The following is a 24,585-nucleotide window of genomic DNA, read 5'->3' as shown; positions in this document are numbered from 1 at the left end:
GCATCGGGCTCCCTGTTCCATGGAGAGCCTGTGTCTTCCTCTCCCTCTGCCTGCTGCTCTGCCTACTTGTGCTCTATCTCTCTGTCCAATAAGTAAATAAATAAAATCTTTTAAAAAAACCAATAAAATAAAAAAAATCATAAAATCATAAAATAAAATTTTTTGTTGAAGTAGGTACATCCTGAAATTCCACAAAAAGGATTTAAAACAGCACATAATAAAAACACAAGGCTTCCAGGTCCCACAACATGGTCCAAGGAACTAAGGCAAACTCTTCCCTCAACATGACTAAAAGGTGCAGGTTGAGCCATAAAACAGTTTTTCAGAAATAGAAGTGAGGTCACAAGAAGGAAAGAAAGAAAAATCCCCAAGTGTCCGAAGCACAGACGGATCTGAAAAGGCAGTAAACAGTGCAACGAGGCTGGGTCACTTGGGGTGATCTGGAAATAGGTCTGTCTGGTGGGGGGGCAGAGAGTGTGGATTTCCAGACGCCCCGGAGCAGGCAATGAGGCCTCAGGGCCCCCAAAAGACACGAAGTGGGCACTCAGATCCCTGGTAGGCCACTGCACCTTAGCATACCAGGGATGGAAGACACTACCCACCAGCCCAGAGAGACGGGAAGAAGCTTGATCCCAAGCCAAGAGACAAACATAAAAATCGGTTGTGACCTAGAGAGAGCTCTGAGACACCTGGCAAAAGCCAGTGCAAAGAGCTCTGATCCCCTCTGATAGGGGCTTCACATTCCTGAAGGACTCGACAATTTACACAGGGCATTCACAGAAAATGACCACTTCCCAGATAAGGACGTGGAGGCTCAGGAAGGCTGAGTGATTTGTCCAGGATCTCAGGTCAGGTAGAGAAATCTGGGCCCAAACCACAAATTCCTTGCTCTCCAGAGCCCTTTCCCTAGCAGGAGAATGGGCAGTTCAGGGCACCTCCAGCCACACCCTGGAGGCAGGCAAGTGGGCCGACGTGGTAGGGTCAGACACAACCGGAGAGTGGCCTGACCTCAAAGAATGCCAGGCATATTCTGCTTACCAAGAGGCATGAGTCACCTCTTCTCCCCCCGCCACCCCTTGCTCATCTGGGTAGGGAGCATGAGGAGAGAGGACATCTAGTGGGAAGTGGGGAGACATTACTCTTTTAGAACTGAAAACTGTTCCCATGCAGGGAGAGTCTTTTTTTTTTTTTTTTCTTGAAAGCCACTTGAACTTTGTCATTCATTGCAGTTAAGCTTATCTCTTCTTGTGTTTGCTTGGCTTGTGGGCAGGAGATGTCATTACCCTCTCCTAATTTTACGGAAAACTACTTAACAAGGGTTAAGTTTTGAAATGGCCACTAACCTCCTCGGCCTCCAGCCTCACACACAAAAATCTGGCCCGAAGGAGGCCATCGCAGATTGCCTGAGAAGAGGAAGAGGAAGAGGTCCTTGCCTCGTGTCTGTCAGGCTGTCCGTTTGCAGAGAGAAGTGGCAGGTCTTGCCACTGTGCCTGCCTCTTGAGCTGCCTCGGAGTGACTCCTGCCCCCGTGTTGCCTGGGCTGGTTAGGGAGGGAGTGAAGGGCCAGGGAGAAGGGTCTGGAGGGAGTCGGACACCAGAAAAGGAGGAAACCCCCCAGCCTTCCTGAGAGGGCTCTGGGATGGGTGCTCGCTCGCCCTAAGGAGACAAATTCATGGCCTTCCTTCCCACCCTCCTCCTTAAAGCCCAGAGAGCAGTGCCGTGGGGTGGGTCCTGTGACATCTGTGGTCAAGGGGAGAGCGTCTGGATGTGGACCCGGGTATCCCTTCATCCGAGGAGAGATGCTGGGCGGCAGCGGCCACGTGGGACAACATGGTGTGCCTGTGGCACTACCCAAAGAGTCTCCCAAATTGAGCCCTTCACGGCCACAGGGGAGAGGGTTAATAGTCTCCTCATCACCATTTCCTTTAAAAACTCCCAAACTCCTCATTGAGGCAAGTTCCTACTGATTTGCTCCCTGATAGGTGTTTGGAAAGTTCTTTGGCGAGGTGGTAGGTGAGGTGGGGTTGGGTGGGTCTCGGTTGGGATTTGAATTTAGTCCGGCCACGGCAGTCGTTACACAGACACATACCAGCTAACAGCCTGTGGCTATTAGTCTGTGCCACCCAGTACTATCTGGGATCACATGGCACTCTGGGATTTGGGTAAAATTTGTTTGAATTCCTCCAAAGACCTCGCTAAGATTTTGGGGGATCCTTGAGGCGTACCGTGATCCTGTAAACACCCTGCTTCCTGATACAGACAGTCCCTGATTTACATTCAACTTAGGGTTTTTTGAGTTTACCCTGGTGTGACTATGATATGGCTAATGATCCACAGCACGATCATCTCTTGAGATACTGGGCAGCCACTGTGAGCCTTGGCTCCATCAGCCACATGATCACAAGAGTCAACAATCAATACACTTACAGCCACACTGTACCCGTGTAAACTTTGTCTTTCGCTTCCAGTACAGTAGTCAATAAATTACACGAGACAGTCAATACTTGGCTATACAATAGACTTGGCGTTAGATGATTCTGCCCAATGCAGGCTAATGTAAGTGTCCTGAGCGCGTGCAATTGAGGCTGGGCTAAGCTATGATCTGTAGGTTAAGTGTTGTAGACACATTTTCCACTCACGGTGTTTTCAGCTCATGATGGGTTTATTGGGACATAACGCTGTCGTAAGTCAAGGAAGATCTGTATGGTTTCACGTGTGCTATCTCATCTCCGTGACATCCATCCAGAAAGGAAACTCAGCCCTTCATCATGTTCCTTTTGCACCTGTCCTGATTTATGAATTACTTTTTTTATTTTTTAATAAGTATATAATGTATTATTAGCCCCAGGGGTACAGGTCTGTGAGTCACCACCTTATACACTTATGAATTACGTTTTACGAAAGCATCTGAGGTGGTTGGGGAGGGAATTAAGGAAGGATGGTTGGGGATTCAGTTGACAGCAAATAAGCAGCTTCAAAAGCAACAGGAGTTTCCTGAAGCTCTCCGTGCCTTACTGCCACTGGGGGTGTCTTCGTGCCCATCACCCCACACCCACTCCCTGGTTCCCCTCCCACAGCACTGAGAGGGAGTTGGAGATAAAGAGCATGGCTCTCCTGCGGACCGATACACTTGTGTTAGCGCTGTGCTCCCCCGGCTTGTCTTCCTGTGGTCAGTGTCCCTGGGACGAGCCCTCATATACTCATGTGTCCCCTGACTCCTTTACAGCCAGAACCTGAGGGTTGCTGGGCTTCCAGAGCAGATGCTCTGGCAGCCCAGAATGTTGGCAGCTGAGTGAGTGAGTGTGCAGTCATCCTGGCGATCGTGCTGCCGGTAAGGACAGACAGGGTCCCTTGGCAGCGGAGAGCCCTGTCCAGGAGACAGAACCAATCTCCCACCGTCTACCCCAGTGCGGGCTGGAATGGCAGAACGGGACCTCGGAGGAAGGAGAAAGAGTGGACAGAGGTGGGAAGAGAGTAGCCGGCTCTCGGTCCCAGATTTACCCGCTGCCAGCCCTGTTCGCTGGAGTCTCATCTATGCACTTGCCTGGTTAAACACACACACACACACACACACACACACGCACGCACACACACACACACACCCTGATCCCGACTGCCCTGCCCCAATGATGCAGTGATGAGAAGGGCTGTGCCAACCTAATTTTCCATATTTCTCATTTTCCTTCAACAAGGAGATCCATGGCCTCATTATCTTTTGATGGTTTTTTGTTTACTGACCTATCATGGACACCTGCGAGGTGCTACGTATTGGGAATACCAAGGAAGAAACGAAGAAGAAAACATAGAGAAATAACCCCAGTAGGATCTGGACCATGGGTATTTACAAAGTGCCCTATGAGCCCAGAGGATTTCTAGAGGAGGTGAGCAAGTGGAGAAGGGGAGGGAAGGGCAGAGGGAGCAGCGAGAAAGCAAACATGGGGCATGGCACTCCCTGGATGAGTTTCGTTGGCCCAGCTGGGACTACCTGCTTCCTCTCTCCTACCTCGTCTCTGCCTCATAAAATACTTCTCACTTTCCGCACACCCAGTTTCTGTGGTTCCCACCTACCCTTCAGGAAGCAGTGCTGTGTTTGATACCCTTAAATGGAGACTGATGTTCACAGTGCAGAGCTTGGAATTATCAAGAGGAATCCCAGAATATGAAAGAGCACCAGGGGCTTAGGACAGCTTTGTAAATATTATGTTTGTGTAATGATAAAGATGGAAGAGATGGGGCACCTGGGTGGCTCAGTCGTTAAGTGTCTGCCTTTGGCTCCGGTCATGATCCCAGAGTCCTGGGATCGAGTCCCGCATCAGGCTCCCTGCTCCCTGGGAAGCCTGCTTCTCCCTCTCCCACTCCTTCTGCTGTGTTCCCTCTCTTGCTGTGTCTCTCTCTGTCAAATAAATAAATAAAATCTTTAAAAAAAAAAAAAAAAGATGGAAGAGATCATAAGGTTATGTAAATAAGGAGAAGTTTTGAGTTTAAAAGCATTCTTCGGCATTTTTCTTTGTGTCTAGATCTAAGCCCACACATGGATATGGGCACACACATACGTTTATAAGCACACATCTCTGGGAACACAGTCGCATGCATACGTGTGCAGATATGCACACATACACATACACACACGCACATTTAACGGAGGATTGGCACATTAAAGGCTATAGGAACTTAGGGCTTTGCAGTTAATGGACAGCCACTAATGTTTACTGAATTAGAGCAAACCTCTGCTCTAATCCTGTTTTTTTATCATTGACCATTGCTCTTAGCAGTTAATGTTTGAACCTGGCCGTAAAGGAGTCGACAGCGGCTGACCTATGTCCGACATCCGAAGCGGAAGGAGCCCCCTATAAATCAGACCACACTGGGCAGCCCAGCCAGCAGAGCTGCCAATCCGCTTGGAGCCAGCCTTGTCGCCACCATGAACTTCTCCGGCAAGTACCAGCTGCAGAGCCAGGAAAACTTTGAGGCCTTCATGAAGGCCGTTGGTGAGTGCTGGGCTGGGCACCAAGGGTGGGGGTCATGGCGGCGAGGGTCTGGCCCTGTTGTCAGTGGCTCATCAGAGTCTTGATTCGGGGATGGGAGGAAGGTTCCAGGCTTTGCACAGACCAGAGGCCATGTGATGCATAGGATTTTTGTAGTCATTTGCAGCTTGTGCTATTACTCACTGGACAAGGCCATTCTATAGGCAATCTCTGCTGGTCCCTCACTGTGTGACCTCCCTCCCCCATTCACTCATCCATTCATTTGTTCGTTCATTCATTCATTCCTTCTTCTAACAAACGTTGACTCAGGCCAACCACATGCTGCTCACTGTGCTGGATGGATACCAGGGAGACAGATAACTTGGAAATGAGTCCCATTTCCAAGTCACAGTTTAGAGATGGAAAAAAAGTAGAGATGCAGTAAAGCATTTCCTAACCTCCTAACCTGACTCACTGCCAGACACTGTGCAAAGCCCTTAATATACAATACCCCATTGAATCGTCACCAAAAATCTCTGAGTTGGATAGTAATATCATTCCCATTTCACAGTCAAGACAGCTGAGGCCTAGAAAGGTTAAGTAATACAGACCAAGGTCACCCAGGTGGGAAGCATTTGCATTGGGATACGAAGTGGATACTGGTTCCAGAGACCCCACTTTACTCCTCTGTGCCCCCCCAGGGTCATGTGCAGAAGGATGAGGGGCTCATGGGAAGGCACAAAGGGGGGCTTGCTCACGGTAAAGGTGAGCCTCGGCTGGGCCTTGTCAGGTGAGCAAGCGGTCCCTAGGAGATGGGGTGAGGGAGCATGCTCCAGGCAGAGGGAATCCTATGAGGAAAGGGGCAGTGGGACAGAAGGGTGCCAACAGGGAAGAGTGTGGGGAAGACAGCAGAGGCAGAGGGAGGAGGACCTCCAGGGCTAGCCGAGAACTAGGCTCTTCTCCTACAGGGTGCCACGCCACCTCCGTTGCGAGTCCCTTACTCAGGCCATAGGACTCTCTACCCCTACTGCCAACACACGGGGCCCTCACTTCGTAGAACAGCATACCTGTGCCCTGAAAGGTGTAAAGGTCTGTCCCAGGGCAAGGAAGTCCCCCTGCACCTCGACAGCAGAGGCCGAAGGGGGGACCCGTGGCCACAGGATCGCCGGGCGCTGTCCCGGCTGGCCCGCGTTGTCCTGGCATATTATTGATAGCTCCCCCTCTCGCTCTCAGGAGGGACCTGGCCAGAACACAAACTGTGTGGTCACTCTGGGTGTGGAATGAAACACTGATACTCAGAGCAAAGTCTGGTGTGAGATAGAAGAGCGAGCGGGAACCAGGGCACTCGTTAGAGTAAAGGTTCCTCAGGACACAGGCGTGTCTTCTTTTATAACCCCCAACAGTGGACCGCCAGGTCAGGCCAAGTCAGGACACTGACCCTTCCTTTCAGAGGCCCAAGCCCATGTTGCTCACAGGACTCAGTCCGGGCCTCTGGCCTCTGGGGAGACACAGCCCCTCCCTGTCTGACTCCACGCCACAGAGTTTCTCTGTGACCGCCGCCCTGCAGCTCCCACCTCTGCTCATCTCTGAACCTCAAATGATTTCCACCAGGTCTGCCTGACGAACTCATCCAGAAGGGGAAAGACATCAAGGGGGTGTCAGAAATTGTGCAGAACGGGAAGCACTTCAAGCTCACCATCACCACGGGGCCCAAAGTGATCCAAAATGAGTTCACCTTGGGGGAAGAGTGTGAGCTGGAGACCATGACTGGGGAGAAGGTCAAGGTAGGAGGTGCCCCCTCACACCACTCTCTGCTTCTGGAACTTTCCCTGAACCTGGTCCTAGGGATTCATCCTGCCAGGCTCCCACCTCACAGTTCCCACCACGGATACCTTATCTGTGGCTCCACTTCTGCGGTAGGAGCCAGAAAGACCGAATAGCTTCAGGAACGAAGCTCCAGGGATGCCCTTCTTGTTGCGATGTCATCCTTGAGCCCAAAGTAAACCAGCCTTGCTGAGCCTACAGTTTCTGGTCATGGGCAGAGAATTCCTGGAGGAGGTGCTGGCAACACCAAGAACACCAGAATACCAAGGCCCTGGGCAGGCCCTCAGACCAAGCCTTCAGAGGTCACTGAGCCCCTGGCCTCAGGTACCTCATCTGTAAAATGGGCATAGCCTCCCCTCCCTGACAGAAGGCAGTGGGCAGGGCAGCATCACTCTGCTGGGCTGTGGCTCAGGGTGTGCCCTGAGAGCTGTGGAAATGGCCAGAAGATGATGGCAGAGAGATCAGAGGCAGTGGGGTGCCCACTAGAGACTTCTTTTCCTCCCCGGGAAACTCCACACGCCTAGCACAGCCAACACCACAGAGCAGCTGTCTTCACCCCTCCCACTCTCGACAACTTTGTGCCTTGGCCTCAGCGTGTTGGTCTTTTTACCTCTACTGACAGACTTTTATTTCTCCTTCCCTGGATATGACATTACAAGCCAGGAAATGTGTAATAAACTTTAGGAGGGAAATTCTCTTGATATGCCTGTAGGAAGGGGCAGGCCATTGTGGGTTTTACCACAGGCCTTTTCCAGTTGTCCATCTTGGAGGTACATTCTTAACCTTGTCCAGGTTCTTCTGTTTCCTGCTGGGTTTCTGCTGTCTCTTCCTGGATGCATAAACCTCGAAAAAGAGACCACAATACGCAATAAAATGTGCTGGAAGGAACACATATCACAGCTAGATAGGTGTTCTCCCAACCAGCTAGTGTTTGGAATTTTGCTATTCCCTCTGTTCATCAGTTGGAGAATTGGGATTTTCCAGTTTTATCTTAGTGCCTGCATTTGAGACCACTTAGGTGTCCTACACTCATTTCTAGTTCACGTACCATAAATTAAAAGTTTGATCAAAGGAGCCCTGGCATTTTCTTTAGCTTTTATTTTATTTTTTTAGAGATTTTATTTATTTTATTTGGCAGATAGAGATCACAAGTAGGCAGAGAGGCAGGCAGAGAGAGAGGGAGGAGGAAACAGGCTCCCTGCTGAGCAGAGATTCCCAATGCTGGGCTTGATCCCAAGACCCTGGGATCATGACCTGAGCCAAAGGCAGAGGCTTTAACCCACTGATCCACCCAAATGCACCTCCTGTCTTTAATCCAGAGGACTGGGGTATGTAAGTGGCTTGGCTGTTGTCAGCCAGGACCTGGGGGGGAGGGGGGAGCCTGTGTTACAGGCAAGAGTCCTGCTCCCTCCCCAGACTTTCCTCACAGCTCATCTCTTCTCTCCCCTGCAGGCGGTGGTCCAGATGGAAGGTGACAATAAACTGGTGACAACCTTCAAAGGCATCAAGTCCGTGACCGAACTCAATGGCGACGTGATCACCAACGTGAGTTGGCACTCTGAGCTGGTGGCTCCCCATGCTTGAGGGGAAGGGAGAAGTCAGGGTGAAGTGCAGCTCCCCCACCACCTTTCCTGTGCTCGACCTTGGCTACCACTTACTGAGGACCCATGATGTACTAGGCAGTTGACACACATGATCTCTATCTTCCCACCACCCTGACTTTTCTAAGGGGGGAAACTGAGGCAACGAAGAGCCAGGAAATGGCAGAACGAGGGCTCCTCTGAGCGGGGGCTGTCATCCACAGCTGTGTGCTGTGCAGTCCTACAGGGAGCCACTCCCGTCAGAGATGGTGTGGGCTCATATACTTGGGACCATCTTGGAGTGGATGCGGGCTAGCCTCCCCCCTATTTTATGATCATAAAAATCATTTTATGATTTTTTTTTTACTTTCAGACCATGACATTGGGTGACATTGTCTTCAAGAGAGTCAGCAAAAGAATTTAAACAAACATCCCACATGGGATGGGTAAGTGGGTGCTTGGTACAGGGAGAGACAGGGTCCTTCAGAGCCACCAGCATGACCCACCTTTCTCAGTCTCCACCGCGATGGAGCCGTAAGGCTTGCTCACGGGCTTTTACAAGGAGAATCATATTCAGAGCAATTTTACGGTAGCTTATGAGGGGCACTCTCCAGATGGGCAATCCTCCTTGGTGCCTGGGAGTCGGCCATGTCCTGTCCCTGATTTGGGGGTGAATAGCACAGTGTTTCTCTAGCAGAAGAGGAGGGTCCTCTGGATCCTTTTTGCCCCCAGAAAGTGCTTTGGGGAGTAACAGAAGGCAGAACGCTACCCAGGGGTCTGTCACACCACTCCTTGTTCAAGTGGGAAAATCCCTCAACTAGGGGGAGTGTGAAGGTCAGCAAGGAAACATGCTGTCCCCACCCCTGCCAGGCACATTCAGAGCACAGCAGGAAGGAGGTACCGGCAGGGTGGAGGGAAATGAGCCTGTCCTGGTCTCAGTCCCGGCCAAAGTCCTTTGATAGGCTTTTTGTCTGTTTGGATATGCGTTTGATAGCTCCCCTAATCTTCCCCTCAGCTGTGAGGGAGGCAGGATGAGGGATTTAATAGGTTGACCTGTCCAAGGCCATCCGGCTAATGAGCTATAGAACCAGGGTTCAAACCTAGATATTTTCATTCCATTCCATTGCTGTTGAAGCTAAAGGGCTCCTTTGGTACATAGTAGGCACTCAATGAAACTTCGAGAAATTGGATTGAACTGGACTCATTTGGACGGTCTTGCTTTCACAGCCATCGATATAGAAAGGCATTCACTAAAAGGCAGGACAGTTCTTCATAGGAGGAAGTGAAGTGGGAAAGACTTGGCATGGGATTTTAGAAAAGATCGCCCACCCTTCCTCTGATCTAACAGAAAACAGAGAAATCTTTGGGTTGTTTCACATGCTAGCATATTTGGGATGATTTTGTAGCCTTCATTACCTTGTACAACTGAACATCAGATGAACATTTTATGATTTTTTTTTTTTTTTTTTTTTACTTTCAGACCATGACATTGGGTGACATTGTCTTCAAGAGAGTCAGCAAGAGAATTTAAACAAGTCTGCACTTCATATTCTTTTACTGTGTAAAATTAATGTAATAAAGCAAACTTTGTTTTAAAAAAATATCTTTTCTTCTTGATGGCTTGTCAATGATGGTGCTATTTGTATCAATGGGCCCTGATCACCTATGTGTATATTATTTTATTTTTTATTATTTATTTGACAGAGAGAGAGATAGAGAGCACAAGTAGGCAGAGCAGAAGACAGACGGAGAGGGAGAAGCAGGCTCCCTGCTGAGCAGGGAGCCCGATGCGGGGCTCTATCCAAGGACCATGGGATCATGACCTGAGCCAAAGGCAGACACTTAACCATCTAAGCCATCCAGGTGCCCCCCCGCCCCGATCATCTATATTTTTGTATATCTTGATGATCTGTATGTTCTAACCTGCTGGGTCAGGTCCAAAGGGTGATCCTCACCCTGATAGCAGACCCCAGGCTGCCCACTCAGGTTATCCTACAAGAAACACGAGATGTGGCTGTGAAGCCACCCTGGAATGACCTTTCCCGGTCAGCCGTACAGGCAAGGAACTGGATGCCCCCCCCCACCCCATCTACCAATCTCCATGAACAGCCATCTTCTGTAAAAACAGCACTGATCAGAATGCTTCCTACAACATTGCCTAGCACATTAACAGTCAAACTCCTAAACCTTCAGATCTCTCTAACAGGGGTTGGGACTCTTCTGCTGTAAAAAGCCAGAGAGTAAATACTTTCAGTGTTGTGGGCCATCCAGTCTCTGCCTCAACTCCCCAGTTCTGCTTTTAGAGCACGAAGCAGCCACAGGCAATATACCAGTGGGTATGGCTGTGTTCCAACAAAACTTTATTTATGGACACTGACATTTGAATTTCATGTTATTTTCATATGTCATAAAACAGTTTCTTCTTTTGTTTTTTTTTTTCAACCATTTAAATACTGGATACCATTCTTAGCTCACACATCTTGTAGAAACAGGTGGCAGCTGGATCTGACCCAAGCATTGTAGGTTGCTGACCCTTGCATGATTATAGCCTGTCCCACCCTATCTAGCTGCAACCTTTTCCACTAAACAACTTCTCATTCCCCCAGCAATTTAACTGCTGCCTCCTTCAAGAAGGCTTCCTAAATTATACCGCTGAAAGTGCTCTTTCCCTCTCTCTGGCATTTATCAGCACAGCTCTATTGGATGAAATTCTTCCTGCCTTGCACTATCCATGTATCTACCATAAGTTTTCCCTCCTTCTCCTGTGTGGAGCAGGGTCTTGGGAAAAAAGGGGAACCATAATTTGGGGTACTAAGGCACCCTTAAGGAAAGAGTTTCAGAGCTTCAGTAAGAACTCAGAGATAGGGGATACAGGGGAAAAATCCTATAGCACACTACAACATACCATGCACAAAAATAAATTCCAGATGAACTAAAGAACTAAGAAAATAAATGGGAAATATTAAAAATAGATACTGTAGGTAAACAAGTATATATCGATGTATAGACCTTCTTAAAGAAGGTGCAAAAACCACAAAGGAAAAGATTGATTCATATTATTACCTCAAAAACAAAGTTTTGCATGAAAAGAGACACTATAAACATAGTTTCCAAAAAAAGCAAAAAAGTGGAAGAAAATACTTGTGATTTACTTAACAGAGGTTATCAAAACCAGTAAGAAGCCGAGCAAGTCAGTGGGAAGTGGGGTGAGAATATTAATGCGTAATTCACAGTATGAAGCAGGCTGCGTCTCAAAGTAATCAGGGAGGAGGGAGGTAAGATGAGATATCGTTTTACAAATAAAACTAGTAAAAAGTGAAAGGGTTGATAACAGGGAGTGTTTGGAAGGATATGAGGAATGACTCTCCCATCAGTGGTACAGATGAAAATTGTTACAGCCTGTGTGGTGTGCCATTTAACAATACCCACTAATATTTTTTTAAAAGACTTTATTTATTTATTTGACAGACAGAGATCACAAGTAGGCAGAGAGGCAGGCAGAGAGAGAGGAGGAAGCAGGCTCCCCACTGAGCAGAGAGCCTGTAGAAACATTCCCAAAGCCTCCTCCTAACTGAGATCTCCTGGGAACAAGTCTTGCTTTTGGAGAGGATTGTTTGTGTGTTTATACCAAAAAATAAATTTAATTTTATGCTGCATTTGGATTTTGTATAGGTGCCCAGAGAACTTTGGGCCTGAAGTCAATTTTAAATAAATTGAATAAACAGCTGTTGTTTAACATCAGTTAATCAGTTAATAACATCAGTTATTTTTGCCTTGACCCCCCTCCCCTCCTGACCCTGCTCCCTTCTCTCCACCTGTCCTGTGGGCATCCCAACGACAGAGCACACTCTGTACCTACAAGTGCTCATTAATTTGTAAAGAGCCAGTTTCGGCATCTATATTCATGCAAATGTAGACTTTTCCAATTATCTTCTTCTTAAAAAACTAATTCCCGTTAGGGTAAAGAAAGTGATTTGGGGGGAGTGTCTAACTTAATCAATATTCAATCTTCATAGTACTTTTTCTATATATACTAGAGGCACACTGGCCATCCATGATTTTCTAGGATTTCATGGAGCCAATATGGGGTAGACATGGAGAAATCAAATTAAGTGTATCTTCTCCACACAACCTGGCCTCATTCAGTCAAATCAGGACTGGGCAGTGCTAAGCTCTGACAATGATTCCCCTGGAGACTTGCGGTCCTGGGAGGTGGAGATGAATCCCTAATCCATCATGGCAACAGTATGATCCCTGCTGTGATCCTAGTGGGTGCAAGCTCCAGACATTTTAGCTGACTCTCAAAGTGTTCAAGGATGTTTGCCTGGCCAGGAAGCATGGTATAAATGGCGACTTGGCAAAAGATGAGGCAGAGAAAGGACACAGAGTCTCTTTCGTGAATATTCTTTCACGCTGGTTAGCAGTCTGGACTCGATCCTGGAGACAGTGGGCAATCACTGAAGATATTTTATCTTCAAGAATAACATAATACTAAATGCATTGTAGAGAATTATTCTGGCCATGGGGTCAAGGACCAATGAGAAGGGTCAAGGCTGAATACAGAGGCTCCATTAAGAGACTGTGGCAATGGCCCAGATGAGAGATGTGGGGGGTTGAACCAAGGCACTGCCTGTGAGGTAAGAAGCGCATTGGACGGATATATGTCAGGGATGTATCAGCAGGAAATAAGCCTCACTCAAAAGGGTTCTCCTGATGAGAATTTAAGGGAGGCACTATTTACACAGGTGTGGTTTGAGTAAAGGGAGCCCACAAGGTAGGTGAGGCACCCAGGGACGAGCAACCACTGAAAGCCATTACCAACCACAGGCTTGAAGGCACTACGTGGGGAACTGCTTTACTTGAATTCACTGAGCACTGGAGCCACTGGAGAGCTACCCAACAGGAGCTGAACCCTGGATAGGCAGAGCGGGGGCAGGAAAGGGGGGTTGCTATGGGGAGTAACATGCCACCTCTCCATCCTTCCGTCTTCCCTTCTTCTACTGGGTCCTCCCATGGGCTGAACAAGAAAGCAGAGATCAGCCTTCTGGGCACAGAGCAGGGCAGAGATGAGTGGAGATGAGATGTAAGATAAACAGAAACAAACCAGCACAGTGGGAACTCCTTCAGTCCCAAATAGAAAAAATATATATATACTTACTTAGGCTAAAATTAAAGTCGGGTGGGGTGAAGAGGGGGTTCACTGACTCAGAAGTGGAAAGAACAGGTGGGTCCAAAGTCTTACAACAATGTTACCAATCGTTCTCTTGTTATACCATTCTTTTTCTCTCTGGACGTATTTAGGTTCTCCCAGAACTTTCCAAACAGCAGTGAGTACCACTAGCAGCACCTCCCAGGTCACACACTGAGAGCTGTGTTCCCAGAGAAGAGCAGGGACTCTCCCTCCTCCAATTCAGAAGGGCCCTGCCAAGAGCCCAATTGCCTAGCTTGGGTCGCATCCAGAGGTATGCGGGAATCAGCTAGAACCAGCTCCCAACTTAACATACAGCTCGGTAGCTTCAGTGTTGGCCCTGGTGAGGGTATGTATGTATTTCATAAAAATCAGCACGTGTCACATATCTGGGCTCTTCTCAACACTGTTATTAAATATTTGCCAGCACACCCATTATGGGTCGGGGAATGCTGCCCCACCATAGGTCCAGGCTGGGTCCTCAGCCAGCCTGTCCTGAGCAACCTCCTGTGACCTGTGCAGAGCGGAGTCTCTAGAGCCTGAATCGGTACTGTTTTCAGAATTGGAGAGATGCTGGGCTGAAGAGACTGGCTCAGAAGCCCGTTACAGGGGGTGAAGGAGAGAGAGGCCCCTAATGGCTCAGTGGGTTGGGCTCTGTCTTCAGCTCGGGTCATGATCTCAGGGTCCTGGGATCGAGCCCGCAATCGGGCTCTCTGCTCGGCGGGGAGCCTACTTCCCCCCTATCTCTGCCTGCCTCTCTGCCTACTGTGCTGTCTGTGAAATGAATAAATAATCTAAAAAGTAATAATAATAGCCCAGATCTTGGGGAACTAGGTGGATGCTGGTGGAGGTTTGGAGGGAAATGATAAGTTCAGCCATGAGCAGTATGAAGGGCCTGAACACCTACCATTGTGAGCAAGACAAAATTTCCCACAAGAAACACACCCTGACATGCCAGATGGTGCCTAAGGAGGAAGAACCAGCCTATGAGGCTAAATGTGAATGCCACGGAAGGACACAAACCACACATCTGGAATGCTCTCTGATGCTTCAAGTTACAGGTCCCTGCACCGTCCCCGGCTCTCTGCCATACCCAGGAAGGTGCCTGGTCTCTAGCGGGATTCCACACACACCACACCTGCCTGGGACAGGCGGGCAGAGGAAGGCGGTGAGACAGGACTGAGGTTCACTTAGTGAGCACCTACAACCCCTATCTTGGTGAATGAGGAAGAGGAAGCAGGCAGATTGCACGTGGCTGCAATGTGATGCAAGGGAGGGAAGACTCGTTAAGGTAAAGACCTTGAGGTGGGGAGATTATCCCGGCTCATCCCAGTGGGCCCAAAGTATCCTGGTAAGTAAAGGAGGAAGGCAGGAGGATCAGAGGAGGAGTGATGAGGCTGCTGACCGGGCCCACAGACCAAGGAGTGTGGGCATTCTCGAAGAAGTTTCTAGAAACTGGAACAGGCAAGAAACAGATTCTTCCCCCAGAGTCTCCAGAAGGAACCAGCTCTGCTGACACCTCCATTTTAGCCATGTGAGACCCATTTTGAACTTCGACCTCCAGAACTGTCAGATGATAAATCTGTGTTATTTTAAGCCACTGAGGTGGCTTAAAACAACAACAACAGGCCACAGGCCCCTAAGGACATCTGGGAAACCATAGTCCTGTGCCTTGACCAGACTGTTCTCAGATCAAGCGGAGCTGGGGTGCTGACGAGGAGGACGAGTTCATGCCAGATTATTGACCACACGTGCCAGCCCCCGGTTGTGCTGTGTGTGGGGCTTCTCCAAGACTGATGACGTACTCCTGGGGGCCTTATGCAAACGTATTGGGTGATTTGTAATGCAGGACCAGGAGTGGGCAAGGGAGCTTCCAGAAGGGCTGTTCATCCTCGTGCCCTGGATGTTACCACGTGTTACCATGTGCACACCTCGGGCCGGGAGCTCGCACCGCTGACTGCCCTCCTATGTGTCGTCATTCTCTCTGCTGTGTGCCCCAGCTCTCCTGATTCCCTCCTGCACCCTTACAGAAGAAAACCCTGAGCCATTGGCCCAAGCTGTGGCTGTATCGGGCCCTAAATACAGGGGTCTGTCGACACACTGGTGGTGCAGTGAGCGGTGGCCTAGTCAGAAGGGGAGGAATCAGACAGAGGTCCTAGATTGTTTAGTCATGGTCCTGGGGCACAAGCTTCAGAATGCAGATTTCACCCCAGGGTTATTCGTTCTGTTACTTCCATGTAGCAAACTCCATTTTTATAGATGGACAACTCCCCAAAATTCATGTGTTCTTCTAAAGTTAAGCCGATTGCCCCAGTATAAATATTCCCACCATGGCCAACATCGAGCTATCAACGTGATGGTGCTGAATGCGGAGTCTGGAAGAGAAGGGCACAGTCGGCTCTCCAGAGCTGGCCGCCCACTGCTGCTCCTGTCTGCCCTCCACCTTCACCTTCTCTGCAGGGGGAGGGATCCTCGACAGAAGCATGGCTGGAGTGCCCCTGGAGCACTTAGGATGGGCCAGGCATTGTTCAAAGGGCTTTCACAACAGCAAATCTGTGTGGTAGGTAGAAATGAGGAAACAGGCCTGGGTGAAATCACCAGTCCTACATCGTCATCCCGCTGACATCAGGAGAGCTGACATAGGAACGTCACTGGTCTCAGTGTCCATAATCTTAAAAGTATGCTATTCTCTAAAACTGCATTGTCTATTACAGCAGCCAATAGCCACATTGTCTATTTAAACTGAAATGAAGTATAATTTAAAATTCAGTTCCTCACTTACACTAGATACATTTCAAGAGCTTAGTCACATGTTGTGAGTGGGTACTATATTTGATGACACAGACACAATATATTTTCATCATCACAGAAAGTTCTATTCGACAGCACTGCTCTAAATAGACTGTCACAAAGAAAGAAGCCACACACATTTGCTTGGAAATACAGATGATTTAATGGCCTTTGTTGACTGCTACGACATAAAAACTCAAAATATGCAGTTTTATGTTTCTTCTGCTCTGAAATAAGCAAGTTCATTCACTTATTCATTCACTCAACACACATTAACTGAGCACCTACTATATTCCAGGACCCAGGCTAGGTTCTGGGGATAGGAAAAAATTAAAGGGACACGGCTTCTCTTCACAATCTGATGGAGGAGGCAGATAAGTAAAAAGGCAACTGTGATGCCATGAGGAGAATGTTCTGGTGGGGGGTTTGAAGGTGATATCAGAGACTCAGACAGGCAGGCAGCAAAAGCTAAGGCCTTGGCGAAAGGCTTCACTGAAGGGGTGATTTCCTAACTGGATGTTGAAAGAGGAACTGGAGTTGGCAGGTTACAGATATTTTAGATAGAATGGTTCAAAACTCAAAGAGAGGCCCAGGAGAACATGAGTCACTCAGGGACCCAGGAGTGAGCAGGTCAGATTGGTGTCTAGGATGCAATGGAAGTGAGAGACTAGAACAGAAGTCGGGTGTTCCTGGCAGGGTGTTGAGGGACAGATGTGGGAGAGGGGACAAGGGAAAGAGAAAGAGTTTCAGTTTGGATGTGCCAAGTGTGATGTGCCTGGAGAACATTCGAGAGAGCATGTGGGGCTGGAGCTCCTGAGCAAGGCCTGGGAATAGGGAGTTAAGAACATCAGCCTCAAGGTAGTGATTCAACAAAGGGCCTAGCCGGGCTCATGCAGGGAGTGTGTGCAGAGTGAGATAAGGACGATCCAAGAGTGACGAGAAAGAACAAACCCAACCCCAGGAAACGCCAATGTATCGGTGGCAGGCAGAGAAACAGGGTTAGGGAAGAAGATGGAGAAACCACGGACATCAGAGGATCATCACAAGGAAATGATACCCAGAAATCAAGGGTTGGGAGTGTCACCTGATGCAGGGAAGCCAAATACGGACGAGAAGCTACCCTGCCAGAGGTGACCTTGTATGAGCCATATTAGTGGAGTTCAGGAAGCCAGCCTGCAGGGGGTTCAGGAAGAAATGGAAAGTGAAGAAAGGCAGATAATAACTATGAGAGACAAGTCCTTTAAAAAACATACTCAGCTGTGAAGATTATGATCCAAGAATCCTCAGCATGTTTGTTTATGAGGAAGGCAGTGGATGGAGGAACAATCTGGATCCAGGGTGGAGAGGGAAATACAGGTGAAGTAAGGCCCGAGGACTTCAGAGGAGTCCAGGACACAGGTGGAGAGTTAGTTTTGTGGGAGGAGAGGGGCTCCCATTCCACTGACATGAGAAAGAGGGAAAGAAGGTCAAGACAGACAAGACGTGCATGAATGTGGGAAGAGAACTGAGGGCGTCCAATCAGAGACCTCTGTTTCTCTACGAAGCGGGAGATGAGCTTCTGCTGAAAGCACAAGACTAGACGGCAGAGGTGAAGGGCTGAGATAGTTACTGGGCAAAAGGGAGAGAGAGCCAATGAGGGGCACATGAAACACTTCCAGGCTGCACCCAAAGGCCAGCTAAGGCTGGCAAGGAGTGTGGAGAAGTGCTTGTGTTCAGAGAGGTACACAGAGGATGGTGACAAAGAAGAGAAGAGGCTTGGAGGGCGGCTTTACAGGAAGGCAGGAGAGTGATCATTTGAATGTGCTCTGGGTTCCTGGGAGAATGCTGGTGCCATCTCTAGGCCTATTAGAATGAAGGCTTGGAAGACTGCCAGTCTTCCTGTGAAAGCTTCTAGAGAAGGGGATAACCTTGAAGAACAGTTGAATGCCAGGCATGAGTATTCTGCAAAGAGGTAGCACACTCACAGAGCTTTGGACCAGTTTTTGGCATATTTGAAGAGCCATTGGAGAGGTTAAGAGGGAGGCAGGAGGTGGTTCTGAGGATGAAGTGGGAGATGGAGGAACTAACATTTGAGGCAGAGGTGACAAATATGGGGCTTGGTGGGATCACTTCAAGATGGTAGCTAGAGCTCTGGGGTCATGGTTTGGAAAACTTGGTGACAACCCCTAATGGACAGCTTTGCTCCAGGATTCCCCTAAAACATTGGTGAGAATTCTAGAACTCCAGAAGATAACAGGACAACTAGATTGGCTGATTCCAAGACCCTCACTCTTGGGTGGAAACCACAGCAACCTCTCGGGACATGATGGCAAGTGGGTCACATCACCAAGGAGATCCTAACCTAGGCATGCAGAGTCTGGATTAGACACTCTTCCTGGTGAGAGAGCAGAGATCCCAGGGCATGGGCAGTGAAAGAAATTAAGCAAGGGAAATCACAATTATTCCTTACTAAGAACAGAAATTTACTGAGGGCCTATGATGATGTCTAAGCTGGTAAAGACCATCCAGGCACATGTAAGCAAATAAAACTCCCCAAAACCAATTCTGCTGAACCCAAGACCCATCGCACAAGTTTCTCCCTCAGCTTCATCCTGCTACAACTTCAATCCTACTTGGCCAATGGCCAGGAAGATCTCAGATATTGTCCAAGTGGCACCCACATCACAGGGAATCAAAGCTTGGCAGTGAAGGTGAGGGAAGGAGACATTTTCTGGGTATTTTAGAAATAGTTTCCGAATATTACTTGCAATCCAGACCTTAAACTGAGGAATCCAGTGGCTAAGGCAAAGGCACACCTCTTTCTGCATATTCACCTCATTCTCATATTTACTAAGAGGTTTTGATTCTCCAAGTAGAACCTAAATGGTCCAAACATGGCCCCTTCTTCATAGTTCCATGCTAACTAACCTGAGGAAGCCCGATGTCACCCATCCTCGTCGGATAAGACCTGAGTAATCCAGACCCTGAATGAGACCAGCAGCCCCAGAGATAATGCAGATCAGTGAGCAGCCTCCTGAGGCTCCAGGCCCCTGCCACCCTCGCCTCAAATGTCACCTCCTCCATGATGCCCTTCCCAATGCATACACACACTCCCACATACCAGACATATGCCCTCCACTGCGCCCCCCATACGGTTTACCGCTGCATTTATTACACTTTGCTTTAGCTGTTTACATTTCACTTCCCCAGCTACGCTTGAAGCTTCTTTATCCCTAGGGCTTTCCTCCCAATAAATATTGGTAGGATAAGCCAGGCCAGGCGGGGCTCGGATAGGGTTCAGCTGAACTGAACTAAGTTTAATGAACCAAACTGACCTGAGAACACAGGACAGTACATTCCCACAGCAACAAGAGTGAACATCCTCATCCAGGGTCTTCCCAGAAACCCACTCCCTCCAGAATGTCTCCCCAGTTCCCCAGGCATGGAGTCCGCCCCCACCAAACAGGGCCTCACTGCTTCTTATGGAACAGAGCCGGGGTTGGCTCACTGCTCGGCTCGGCCATGACCTGCATGGGCTGGTTGTTCAGCGCAGCCTCGCGCATCTTGTGGTACATGAACTCGTTCTGGCGGAACATGCGCAGCTCCATCTCCGTCTGCACCCGCATGGCCTGTGGGACACAGATACGCCACATACAGTGACAACAGGCCATAGGGACATGCTGGCTTCTGACCTACCTTGGTCCTTTCGTAAAGGGCAGACAACAGAGTAAAGGACTCCCAGTCACTGAGATTCAGCTGCACACGCTCAGAGGACACACTCACACACACTCAAACATACTCACATACAGACACATACAGTCATACACACTGACACAGACACAGACACACACACACACACACACACACACTCACTCACTCATCCTCTGGGAGCTTAATGTCCTGGGAGTGGGCTTGGTTTGTTAGGAAGAGGGAGTTAGACGCCTGAGAGAGTCGCTCGAGGGAATGTTCTTGGCAAAGAATGCTTGTTTGCAGGGACGGACCAGAGGGGACCTAGATTTGAGCCCTGGATCCTGCACACAGGTCCCCACTAACATTCTGGGACCTTAGGCAAGTGACAATCCCTTCAGGGTTCAGTTTCCTCGTACATAAAGTAGGTGAGATTCCTTCATACTTCACAGTGGACCAGGAAGAGTATAGTATGTGACATACAGAAAACCCCAGGCTCCCACATTTCTATTCAAGCACTATTTCTCAGGCATCACTGAGGGGCTGAGGATACAGCAGTCAAGCTTAGTATACCAGGCATAAAGTTAGTCTTCTCAGACATTTTATGACACCAAAATCTATCCTCTTTCCCTGTACTGTACTGACTGAGGACAGTCCTTTGAAGTCCATCACCCTCAAACAAACCAGCCCTTCAAAGCACAAAGGAAAACAGCAATTATTACGAGCATGCCACTTGCTAGGCACTGTTCTGAGTGCTTTTCATACATTAACACATGGAACCCTTATCACACCCCTACCCTTTTGTCCATTTTACTGCTGAGAAGACTGAGGCGCACACATTCCATGTCTGCACTCACACAGCTGGAAAGGAGTGAAGCTGGAGTTTAATCCCAACAGTCTGACTCTAGAGCCTGCGCTCCCCTGCTCCACTCTGCACAGCACATCTTGCAAGGTACAAGGGTGCACGCACACTGCTGGGTGGGCTTTCTCTGTCCACGCTTGGTGCATCTCTGGCTTCGAACCTCAACTTTGCCATCCACTTGCCATGGGACCATGGCCAGGCTAGGCCCTTCCAGGAGCTTCAGTTTGCTCAGATGTAAAACAAGGCAAGTGGTCTAAAGCATTTCTGAATTTCCTTCTGCTCCAGTGGGCAATCTATGGACTTTCCAAAAAGCAGAGTCTAGAACCCAGCTCCCATCTATAGAGAGAGCTCGGACCAGAAAAGGAGGCCCAATCCAGACATGCTACTTGCCTCTAGGTCCTTGGTGATTGGGTGGGAGGGTCCGTGGGTCACCAGGAGAATGGCGTAGGCTTTGCAGATCATCCCGTGCCCTACCTCGATGTTACCAGCATGCCAGTTGGTCAGCCCTGCCCGCATCACAGCCATCCCCAGTTGGGCATTATTGGGGTGGTAGAGCTTCCTGTGGGGACACAGCAAATAATTGTCACAGATAATCCCAACCTTCCTTACCTCTGCACAGCATCTGACAACTTACCAAGTACCCTCATTGACTTGGTCCATCTGCTCTCCCCCCAGCACCGGGAGGCATCTGTAGCCCATGGAGCAGGGACTGAGCCACAGAGAAGGGGAGAAGTTACCAAACACCCCGTACGGTGAGGCTTGTGGGAACTGAGACTCTGCCCTGGGTCATGAAGCCAAGTCCTCATGGGCAAGAGTCAGGACTCCACACGGGAAAACAGGAAGAGAGGAGCTCTCGGGGACACCCCAGCCCTCTTCCTGGAAAGTGGAAGTTCAGGGGAATAAAAAGAACTTGAATGTCCTTCTTGGGACAGAACTGTATTCTCACCTCCTTGGCACCCTCCTAATAGTTTTAGCATATTGCACCATTTTCCTGGCTTTTGTTTATGAATAACATACTCGCAAAAAAAAGGGAACCTGCTTGTGCCAACTTACTCATTTGGCCAAAGATACAAAGTCACATGCCAATGTGGACATGGAAGGCAAGAGAAGACATTGGCAGAGAGAAGGCAGGGGCTCTGCATTTTATAATGTGAAAGCAGGCTTGGCTAACACCTCTTCTATTCATTCTTTCATTCATTCATTCATTCATTAATAAAAGAAAGGTTGCCTATGCTGACTGCTGGAGAGACAAACCTTTCTGAGCACTTAAATTAAGTGGGACTTAGCCTTAAGAAAACCAAAAGCAGAAGCCGCTGCCCAAGTGATAGATGAGCTGGAGGATGTGGGAAAGACCAGAGATGACAGATAGGTTTCATTGCAGGTACCAGCCCTGAAGATCTGGTTATTACTACTCAAAGTACTGCGGTAAAAATGCTCAGTCGTAAAGATAGAGAGAACCACAATCAATTACTGATGCCTGGGTGAGTTACAGGAAGGGGAAGTAGCAACGCGTGTGCTGTCTATTTGCCATCCCTGAAATAGACACATTCCAGGGTACTTTCTGAGACCCAGCACTGCTACCTACATATAGCCATCCACCATCCTCCTGGCGTAGATGGAGGCCTCCTCGAAGGCCTGGAGGTAGGAGAGGACCTCGGAAACAGTGCTCAGCATCCGCAGCGTGTAGAGATTGGTGTCGGCAAACACTGGCTCCTGCTTCTGCAGGCACTCCCGGCATAATTTCACAACCTGGAGGAGACACAGGCCCCGTCCGTTACCACTGCCCTCACGCAGGGGAGCATCACCATAACCCTGGACACCCCTTCTTTTAAGGCTCAGGACATTGCTGACAGGGGTGGAAAAGCCCAAGTTTGTGATCTGAATAACAAAACAGTCCTATTTTGCTACGAGTGGGGATGAAGAGGGTAACCGTGGGAGATGTGGCTGACATGGCAACAAGCAAAGAGAGGTGTTCTCATGATCAGTAGGGAGCAGAAAGTTATGAAAGGGAGAGACTGATGGACTGATTGATTCTCACAACAGTACAATGACATAGATACTACTAATAGTCCCATTTTGCCAGATAAGGAAACTGAAGCACAGAGAGGGTAAGTACTTGGCCAAAGTCACACAGGTAGTAAAACATGGAGCAAAAATTCAAACTAAGCAGTTATGCTTTATCTTAACAACCATTCCTGTGATTCTCCACCCTGGTGGGGCTCCGGAATTACCTGCAGACCTTTTTAAAAACGGCATGGTGTGTGGGCCCTACCCCAGACCAAGTGAAACCAAGTATCTGGGGCTGTGTGGAGACCGGGTCGGGGGTGGTCCCAGGCATCCGTAGTTTGTACAAGCCCCTGAGTGGTCCTTATGCACAGTGAGGTTGGACAATCATTCTCCGAGGAAAGTGTACAACATGAGTGGCAGAGAGGCTCCCAGGAGGCCAGGAGACCCACCAGGAGGGTGTCGCATTGGTTCTGGTGAGGAATAAGACACGCCTGACACCAGTCAGCTCAGTGTCAAGCTTTCCTGCCTGACTCATGTGTCTACACAGGTTTAGGCTGACCCTACAAAGTCAGATGGTCTCTGGATTTTAGTTGCTCATTGTTCTCTTCTTGCCTTGCCACTGTCATGAGAGAAATGCCACATGATTTCTTCCATTTCAAATGAGCAGAAGCTAAACTTGCTCTGAGATTCTCCCAGTCCCATGAGGCAACTGAGTCGGGGTGTGACAAAATGTGGGCCCACAATCCATTCATCTCGAAGACAATCCTCTTCAACCCATGGGGCCAGTGTCCAGCCCTCCACCTGGCCCGGCTTAGTTTGCAAGGAAGAGGAGAGGGAACCACCGCAGTCCTCCTGGTTGCTCCAGCCCCTATGTCAGGCCTCCGACACAGGGTTTCCACATTGTACAAAAACACCCATTGATGTGACCATCTCCCCACCTGACAGAACTCCCGGGAAGCAAGGAGCAGATCTGTGTTGGTCACCCCACTAAGGGCTCAAAAATGTGCAATGATGGGGCGCCTGGGTGGCTCAGTGGGTTAAAGCCTCTGCCTTCGGCTAAGGTCATGATCTCAGGGTCCTGGAATCAAGCCCGGTATTGGGCTCTCTGCTCAGCGGGGAGCCTGCTTCTCCCCCACAACCTCCCGCCTGCCTCTCTGCCTACTTGTGATCTCTGTCTGTCAAATAAACAAACAAAATCTTTTTTTAAATGTGCAATGAATGAGTAAACGAGGAGGATGAAGATAAAGGACAAGCAGACAGAAGTGAACACACATTCATCTCTCACATTGCCACCCCTTAGTGGTTTCCAAGCCCAGCTACATGCCTGAGATGTTTAAAAAGCTTGGAAACGAAATACTGATTCGCAGTCTGTTGCAGTCTGGATGAATCAGAGGGGGTGGGACACAGGACTGTGCATTTCCAGCAGGCTGCCCTGGTGACTTTGATGAAATGCTCTGCAGGTCAGTGTTTACTTGGGAGGGGGGAGAGGGGGTGGTTTGTCTCAACTTTGGGTGACTGTTGAGATCACTTGAGAGCTTTAAAAATCCTGACATCTGGGTTCCACCCCAAGAGATTTTGATAAAATTGTCCTGGGTTGGTGTCTGCGTATCAGGACTTTTCCATGATTCTAGTGCACAGACAGTTAATAAGTCTGCTTCTTTGAAAGCCAGGACTGAATACTCAGTAGAGACTGAAAACTGTAGCC

At 49.0% G+C, this 24,585-nt stretch overlaps 2 protein-coding genes across 3 annotated transcripts in view; one reads left to right on the top strand and one right to left on the bottom strand.

Moving 5' to 3' along the window:
- Nucleotides 1-4,832: 4,832 nt before the first annotated feature.
- On the top strand, nucleotides 4,833-9,968 carry FABP1 (fatty acid binding protein 1). Its single transcript, XM_004742378.3, has 5 exons — nucleotides 4,833-4,987; nucleotides 6,575-6,747; nucleotides 8,240-8,332; nucleotides 8,741-8,813; nucleotides 9,848-9,968. Exons 1-4 carry the CDS (start codon nucleotides 4,921-4,923, stop codon nucleotides 8,789-8,791), a joined length of 384 nt encoding a protein of 127 aa, XP_004742435.1. The 5' UTR covers nucleotides 4,833-4,920; the 3' UTR covers nucleotides 8,792-8,813; nucleotides 9,848-9,968.
- Nucleotides 9,969-16,484: 6,516 nt separating this feature from the next.
- Nucleotides 16,485-24,585, bottom strand: part of SMYD1 (SET and MYND domain containing 1) — a 41,458-nt gene continuing 33,357 nt past the window's right edge. For both annotated transcript variants that reach the window (XM_004742375.3, XM_004742376.3), the window contains 3 exons: nucleotides 22,459-22,622; nucleotides 21,264-21,432; nucleotides 16,485-19,953 (listed from right to left, as the gene is read on the bottom strand). In XM_004742375.3, coding sequence (XP_004742432.1) covers nucleotides 19,795-19,953; nucleotides 21,264-21,432; nucleotides 22,459-22,622 — 492 coding nt within the window. In that variant the 3' untranslated portion in view covers nucleotides 16,485-19,794. The remainder of the gene's footprint in view (nucleotides 19,954-21,263; nucleotides 21,433-22,458; nucleotides 22,623-24,585) is intronic.

This window comes from Mustela putorius, unplaced genomic scaffold, assembly GCF_011764305.1.
Source record: "Mustela putorius furo isolate JIRA1106 unplaced genomic scaffold, ASM1176430v1.1 tig00000281_pilon_pilon_pilon, whole genome shotgun sequence".
Classification (NCBI taxonomy): domain Eukaryota; kingdom Metazoa; phylum Chordata; class Mammalia; order Carnivora; family Mustelidae; genus Mustela; species Mustela putorius.
Note: the sequence above shows the minus strand (reverse complement) of the source record. Positions and strands in the feature narration are given on the sequence as shown.

Coding starts and splice junctions, on each gene's coding strand:
- FABP1 (XM_004742378.3), top strand. CDS start 4,921: ATGAACTTCTCCGGCAAGTACCAGCTGCAGAGCCAGGAAAACTTTGAG. Junction 4,988..6,574: donor GGCCTTCATGAAGGCCGTTG/GTGAGTGCTGGG, acceptor GATTTCCACCAG/GTCTGCCTGACGAACTCATC. Junction 8,333..8,740: donor ATGGCGACGTGATCACCAAC/GTGAGTTGGCAC, acceptor TTTTACTTTCAG/ACCATGACATTGGGTGACAT.